Source organism: Tupaia chinensis, unplaced genomic scaffold (assembly GCF_000334495.1).
Source record: "Tupaia chinensis unplaced genomic scaffold, TupChi_1.0 Scaffold000029_1, whole genome shotgun sequence".
Taxonomy (NCBI): Eukaryota; Metazoa; Chordata; class Mammalia; order Scandentia; family Tupaiidae; genus Tupaia; species Tupaia belangeri.
The window spans coordinates 205,475-213,523 of record NW_006159459.1 but is presented as its reverse complement, the minus strand read 5'-3'; the positions used below and the strand labels follow the sequence as shown (position 1 = coordinate 213,523).

Sequence of the window (8,049 nt, the reverse complement as noted above, 5' to 3'; positions counted from 1 at the left end):
GACTTGGGAATTTTTAACCAGAACAAAATCTAATAAGCCAGGCTGAGTAACCCCACCACAATCTAACTCCTAAATGTCAAACCTACTCAGGAAGATGCTAGACTGCACATCAATTCATGAAGTACACCATTCGTTGTTTTAAAAAATCTGAACACATCAAAATCTGTGAAGTCACATAATTAACAACTATTTACTATGACTAATCAATCCAAGTGCATATCAAAAAAGTAGAATTCAGGACCAGCAGTGGCATAGTGATTAAGAAGCTGGATCCCATATGGCGGACTGTGTGGTGGGAGTCCCAGACCCAGCAGGTTGGAAATCACACTTGGTATATGTGTGTGTGTGAGCCCAAAGACCTGATAGGCAAATGAACCAGAAGGGATTGTGGCATGACCTGGAACCACCCTGGAAGGTGATTTCTCTCTCTCCCTCCCTCCCTCTCTCTCTCTCTCTTCCTCCCTCCCTCCCTCCCCCCTCTCTCTCTCCAGAAAAAAAAAAAAAAGTAGAATTCCAATCATAGTTCTTAGGCCCATTCATATCAGGCCTGATGGGATTCAGTAGTTCAGTCAGAATTCAGTGACCAGTATTCAAGTGAATAGCTAACTAGCATATTCCAAACCTGCTCTTCATGAAAAAATACACAACAGGCATTCAGATTCCCCTCAAGCTATAGGACAAATGGTCAACCCCAAGAGATTCTTACTTACAACTATATTAAAGGGGAAAAAAGATGAGTGAAAAATAAGAAACTCTATGAAAATATTAATTATGATTATACTTAGGCAATAGAAATTGACTATTTTTTCCTCTATTTATTTTCTGTAAAGAGTATGTAGTGCTTTTAAATAAATAAGAATGATACCATAAATCTAACGTAACATAAGATAGATAAATTTCTACTTTCTTCATTTCTCATCCCACACTGGAATACTATAGTGATTACTGTTCAAAAGTGGAATGATGTCTTGTTCTCCTCAACGATTCCCCATTCCATGGTTCTTTCTCAGCCCTCCTCTCTGCAGAACCAATCTCTAAAGGGCATTCTGCTTTTCACATCAAAACCATTGCTTCTGACACCTCAGTCCTTCGTCTTGTAGAAGAGGGATGAAGTGGCCCGGTGAGTCAGGACACTAACGTCCTCACTTCCAGGTCTGCTCAAATACACCCACCAGTCACACTGTGTCTCTATTTCCAGAAGCTGGAGGTGACAGGAGTGTCACCAGGGCCCCAGGAGACAAGTGCTTTACCTGATAGGAAGAAAGAGTGCCCCTTGACTGGGGACAACATTCTTGTCACTGAGGAACCCTCAAGACAAATTAAACCTTCCACGAAAAAATCATTTCTGTATTCACTTCTTAACTATGTTATCACACTAAGACAGTTGGGCTTAAAATAGACCAACTATCTACTTTGGAGCATTTTTATAGCGTGAAGTTAATGGCCTAGAATCCATACCTGGTAAGGTCAACCTGAAATAAAGAGACTGTCTGATACTGCCCTTTTAAAAATTCTAGACTTAAACCCTAAAGAACTTAAGAACAGTTCTATTTTCATGAAACACCTAGGTCTCAGAGATTCTCTAAATATTTAATTAAAAAATAATTTTAAAAATATAGTTCTAAACTACAATATAGTCACATGCCTACTCATTCAATTCCAAAATTTTCTACCTTGGAAATCACCAATTTGTTAGCCTGCATATTCACCATCTGAAAAATAATTAAGTAAATGCTCTAAGTCTAACCTTAGCATAAATTTAAGTTAATAAAATATAATTTATTTCACATAAAGATTTCTTACTACCAACAGGATTCCACTACTAATAGAAACCACAAGTAGAATAAAGTCATTCATTTTTAAATTCTAAATTCATTTGCTTATGGAGCGTTTCACCTTGGATCTTGTGCAAATTCCAACCAGAATAAAAGTCCCTGGGCTTCTTATCTGTGCCAAAAACTGCTACATCCCTACTCCCGCCACAGAAAAAGGATGTGCCTGTCCTTCCTCTCTCGACAATGGAATGTTACAAAGTTGAAGATGCCTGAGTTCAAATGAAATTCCCTGAGGTTGCCAGTTCCCACCTTACACCTTGAAGACAGATTTAGAGTCCTCCATTCAGCTCAGTGAAGAGAGGATTCATTGTAGCATCTGTGCTGGGTGAGAAAATCTCAGAGGGCAAGAGATTTGTCCTCCTGCACCTGTGACTGTGACCAGCATTTAAGAAAAGTGAGCAGGCAAATGCTCCAAGAAGCCACAGGAAGCACCTTGTCCTACAACCATGTGGTGTATAATTCCCACAGGAAATACTAAGAAATGAGACGTGAGATTATGGAAGGTTAACTTCTGGACCAGTACAGCACATGGGAGAATTCAAAGTTTTAAAAACTTCGTTGTTGTTGTTTGCCCCTGACCTTGAAACCAAAGCCCCACCACAACTGCAAGCAGCCCTTAGGTCATTACCCAGAGGTTAACACCTAAGGCAGGGCAAGGGGACTGTGGGAATGTCTACACCACAGCTAGCCTTCTCAGAGGGTTTAAAGCTCCTGAGAGAGGGTGGGAAAGGGGAGGCAGAAATGATGTCAGCATTTAAAACTTGTGCTCATCTTCAAGGATGGCTTGCAGTGGAGTGGAGAGGTTGGCCTAGAGGGTTTTACCTAGGAACTGCACCCTCATCTGAAGTTAAGTCTCCAAATCTCAGCAGAGGTAGTAGTAAAAGGATTCACAAATGCATGTGAAACCCACGTGAGTCGAGAGTTACAAGTGAAAAACGAGACTCCCTAATCACAAGGCCCGTATGTGTTTTGCTTGTTTGGTTTCAGTTAAGAACAGTTTCCCCAAATGAAAACCTCTGGCATCTTCCATCAGCAGATCAGAGGGCCTGTTGCTCCCCAGAGTGTCCACATGAAGAGTGCCTGGGAATGGAGGGGTCTGGAACAGCCCATCTTCTCCAAGGAAGAGACATGGCACAGTACTAGATGCCCCAGGAGACTACCCTGCCATGACCACAAAAGATGAAGCCCAACAAGCTACCTCGTTGGGAAGTGACGCTGAGAAAGATACACCTACTGTCCCCAAGCCCTTTGCTTTCCACCTATGGGAAAGGAAAGGACACTAACTTCTCCCCATGCACAGTGGGATCCTGAAGGTCCACAGACACACAAGTTAGAGCCCAAGGGAAGTGAATTTTTAAAAGGCATATCCCCATTCCAATTCTTCAAACCCCCTCGGCTGTCTCTGCTAGCTAACGAAGACAGTGCATGAGGAAAAATAAGCAGAGACGCCAGCCACCGCCTCGCCATCATGTGATCTTCACTGGTGATTTCTTGTTGGCACACAGGAGGGACACATAGGGGACGCCGATGAAGGCCCATTTCTCGCTGGGCCAGAACTTGATGACTGGGCCTTGCTCAGGGATCTCCGAGGCAGCATCAAAGTAGGCAAAGCAGACGCAGCCCAGGTAGGCTGCCAGGCAGATGAGGATGTGCCTGCGAAAGGAAGCCAGAGATGAGAACTGGAGGTGAGAATGGAGGCTAGCCTCTCCTCCCTCTGGGCTCACCCTCCCATCCTGACTCTAATCACAGCCCAGGCGCCTCTCATCATTAGTGAAGGATGGTGGTTATGAACAGCCCATGGAATAGCAGGTGGATAACACATCATGAGCAATTCAGGACCTACCTGAGAACACACTAAACTACTCCCACTCAGGAACAAGAGCAAACATGCAAACACCTGGGGGCTCTACCCAGAAGACTCAGTCCCAAGGACTTTGAACAGCTAAGAGAGCAATAACTGAATACATCAGATTACACTCCACATTCTCACTTTAACAACAGGTTGTATATACCTTATGCTCTTCATCAGGAATAATTTTACAATGTTTGAACTATTTTTGTGGTTTAGTGAGCAAATCCCTTTTTTAAAAAATTTATCCTTACTGTGCCTACAAAAAATTTCAATTTCAGTTATAGTCTTGTTCAAACAAAGAGCCATTTAAAGGCATGAAATCCTTCCTATACCCTTCGATGAACTGAAGATTCAAAATTGTTTTTAAAATATATTCAAGGGGGAGCAGTAGATGGAGTAGAGGTTATGTCACTAGACTCCTACATGGCCAATGATAGTTCAAGTCCCAGATTCAGTGACTTAAAACGCACGCTGGGTTAGGACCAGCAGATGGTATAATAGTTATGTCGCAGACTCCCACATGGCTGACTGTGGTTCAAATCCAGGACTCAGCAGCTTAAAACACACGCCAGGCATGCGTTCATGCCAAGATATCCCAGGAGGAGAATGGAAAAGGGATTGAGGCATGGCTGTGCCCCCTGGGGAACAATTTCTCAATTTCCCTCTCACTGTCTCTGCCCACCTACCCCCCCCCAAGCACACATATACCCTAAAGCCCTAAGGCAAAAACCTTTCAAGGATATATATATTTTTTATTTTTCCTTCAAGGAAAATGTTTTTATAAACTTTGGTGGGAAAGGTCTTTCTTAGAGTGACACAAAGTCCCCTAACTCTCAAGAACAGACTGACAGATATGACAACATGAAAACTTAAAATCAGTATGACACAAAAATATCATTAATGTTCTGAAATACAAATGAGAACCTAGGAGGAAATATTTGTACCAAAGAGTTAAAATCCCTACATTACAAAGAGCACTAAAAAAAAAAAAAAAAAATCACTTTATTATCTGGGATGTGCTTTAGAATAATCAGGGTGAGAGTGGGCAGAGTGGTATGGACAAGAATGGCCTTGTGTTTATAATTATGGACGCTGGGTGTTGCTTGAGGGGGTTCAATGAATTATTCTCTGAACTTTGGAAAATGTTGCAAATTTGCATAATAAATGGCATGTAGTCTGTAAACAATAATGACTTTCTACTACATGCAAGGCCTATGTGCTAGATATGAATTTTTTAAAATAGAAACACTCCATAAGGAAGACAAAGAAAATAAAAAGGCACATTTCAAAAGAAGACATACACATAGTAAATGTATATATGAAAATATGGCCAATAATAATATTAATTTTTCTGAACACATGAAAATTCATAAGAAAAAGATATATTTTTTTCAATCAGGTTAACAAATATTTAAGAGTTAACTACATTCAGTATATGTGAAAATGTAGGTTAAAGGTACTCTCTATAGACTTTAGTATAAAGTGTCAATTTGGCACTATATTTGGCAATATAAATTACAGCTTATATAAAATATACATCAAAAAGATATATGTTTATATATATATTACAGTTAACCTATGAAAATATTCAGGAATTAGAATCAAGATAGATGTTCATTATAGATGGTTTGCAAATGAGAAAAATTAGAAATAACTGAAATAGTCAATAATCTAGTTATTTATATAAATTATAAAGCATCTAAACCAGGAAGTATTAATTATACACAAAAAACAATGAAGATAAAATATATGCATTGGTAAGGAACTGTGTCGGAGCCAGCAGGTGGGTGTGGTGTTTAAGGCACTGGACTCGCAAATGGCCAACCATGCACGGTCTGAGTTCCAGACCTGGAGGATTGCTTTCTCACTGTCTTTTTCTTTCTCTCTCTGACTCTGATAAATTTTAAAAAATAATAATAATAAATAAACTTAAATAAATAATTCTTTTTTAAAAAAGGAATGATGTCAATGACCTAGCATTTGGTTTAAAAAACAAAAGGATCACTTGGTGTCACTTATAGAATGATACTATTTTTGTTTTTAAGAAATAGAGAGGGGCCAGCAGAAGGTATAATGATTACATTGCTGGACTCCCACATAGCTGACCCCAGTTTGAGACCCGGCCCTCGTGACTTAAAACTCACACCAGTCATGTGTGTACATACACATGCCCAAAATCCCAAAAGGAGAGTGGAGAAGGGACTGTGGCATGGCCATCCCCCTAGGGGTTATTTCTCATTGTCTGTTTCTGTCTCTCCAGCAAGCGCACGTGCCCTATAGCAAAAATCTCTATTAAAAAACTTTTTTTAATTTAAAACAAGAGAAATATTTATGCATATACATAGAAAATCTGGAAGGATCTACTTTAGACTTTTGACAATTATCTTTCTTTGTGGATGGAAACTTTAAGAGCCACATTCTTTTTATACTTCTGTGTTGTTTCTTTTTGTTACTAAAAAAAGATGTCATGGGCAAGCTCTGTATCCTAGCAATTCAGGGAGCCAGATCCCACATGGCTGACCACAGTTCAACTCCTAGCCCCAGACGCTTGAAAAGCGCCACACACATGTACATGCATGTCCCAAATCCCAGCTGGATGGAGCAATGGAGGAGAATGGATTGTGCCGTGACATCCCCCACTGGGCAGCACTTTCTGTCTCTGTTTGGTGAGCACACATGTCTTCAATTAAAAAAAAAAACATAATGTAATTTGATACATGGAAGAAAACATGATTTAATTTTCAAAAAACAAAGTAGAAAGTACATTAAATTCAGGAAAAATTAAGTTTGAGCCAAAGTCATATAGTCTAAATGCTGAATTTTGATTAAATTGCTAGTGTCACAGGGGACTTGGGTTACTAAAAATGCACTACATCTTGAATAAAGTTATATTTACATAATTGTACACATTGACCAAAACTCTAAGTGTACACTTTAATTTTGTACATTTTGTTATCTGTGAATTATGACTCAATATATATATAGAAAGTGTATAAGTTTATTAGTGTGAGTTGAGATTGAACCTAAGGAGTTTTAGCTAACAGATCCTAAGATTGCAGACCCCAACTTGTGCTGTTCTATTTTGTCTCTTCTTCTGCAAACGATTCTAGAAGTCCCTGAGCCTTACATTTGAAGTAGGTTGGATTTCTTGGAAAATATACACAAGTTCTTAGGTACTAGGGGAATTAAACACATTCTTTTAAACGGTCTATCTTTAGGTCATCTCCAGATGAGAGTCTGAATCCAGATCTAACTAAGCTTTTCCAATTCTTCATAAGAACTCCTTGGATGCTATCAACCTACAAGGGACATGATACAGCAAATTTTCCCTGCTCCTTTTCTTTTGCAATCAGAAGACCTGGAGGACAGACAAGGAAAAATTAATCTAGATTTGAAGCTGAAGTAGTTCCTAGGAAGGAAGCCACTTTGATTTCTTCCTCGGCTTTCTTAGAGTAAGATTCTGCATGTGGTTTTAGAACCTGCCTTTTTCTTTCCTTTTTTAAACTTAACGGTATATCCTGAGCATTGCGAAGTTCGGATGCTCCAGGTCAGGATCAATGAACTCCCAGGTTATTGTTATATAACCAATGGATGATATTGAACCATTCTTTTTAGTTCTCTGATATTCTGTCTCCAACTGCAGAAAGCCTAGGGGAGAGCCAGCCCCTTAGTGCAATGGTTAAGGGGAACAAATCCCACATGGCTAATGGAGGATCAAGTCCCTGCTCCAGCAGCTTGAAAGACATGCAAGGTACATGGACATGCATGCCCACAATCCTGACAGAAAGGAAGAATGGTGGGAAAAGGACCTAGCATTAGAGGGTTCCCTCTCTTTTTCTCTCCTCTCTCTGATGAGTGTAAGCACGCTCCAACATTTAAAAAGAAAAAAAGCCTGAGTGAGACTGTCCCTAGATGACCTGTGAAGCCCATGCTTTCACCTGGTCACGAGGCCTCAAAGCTCAAAGGCATGCTTCCGTCTGAGGACCCTCCTAGTCCCATGCTATCTCCATCCCACACCCCCTGTGCCAGCTGGTTTCTATCTAGAGCTTGAGTTACAGATCAATTTTCAAGCTCCTGTATGTTTTAATAATGGAGGAAAAGGTAAGAGACCACAGACCTTTAGCACAACAATGAGGTCTTTTTGTTCTGGCTAAGCCTTCTCCCTGGAGCCATTTCTGCTTTTTACAGTACTTTCTAATGCTTCTGACAGTCTAGTGAGGAGAAAGGCAGGCTAGGCCTGGTGCTGTCCCCTGAGCACACCCATGAACCTTATAGGGAGGACAGAGCCCCACAGCAAGTGCAGACACCTGTCTCACAGCCAACTCCCCAGTAGCAGGGCTTACCATACGCAGTGCAGGTAGG

The 8,049-nt window shown here is 40.4% G+C and overlaps 1 protein-coding gene across 4 annotated transcripts in view; it reads right to left on the bottom strand.

Annotated features, from left to right (window-relative positions):
• Positions 1-632: 632 nt before the first annotated feature.
• ACER2 (alkaline ceramidase 2) overlaps positions 633-8,049 on the bottom strand; it is a 64,227-nt gene continuing 56,810 nt past the window's right edge. For 3 of the 4 annotated variants that reach the window (XM_027771250.1, XM_027771247.1, XM_027771245.1), the window contains 2 exons: positions 8,031-8,049; positions 643-3,488 (listed from right to left, as the gene is read on the bottom strand). In XM_027771250.1, the coding sequence (XP_027627051.1) occupies positions 3,302-3,488; positions 8,031-8,049 (206 nt within the window). In that variant the 3' untranslated portion in view covers positions 643-3,301. Of the gene's footprint in view, positions 3,489-8,030 lie in introns of all 4 variants that reach the window. The other variant, XM_027771246.1, reaches the window with a different exon arrangement.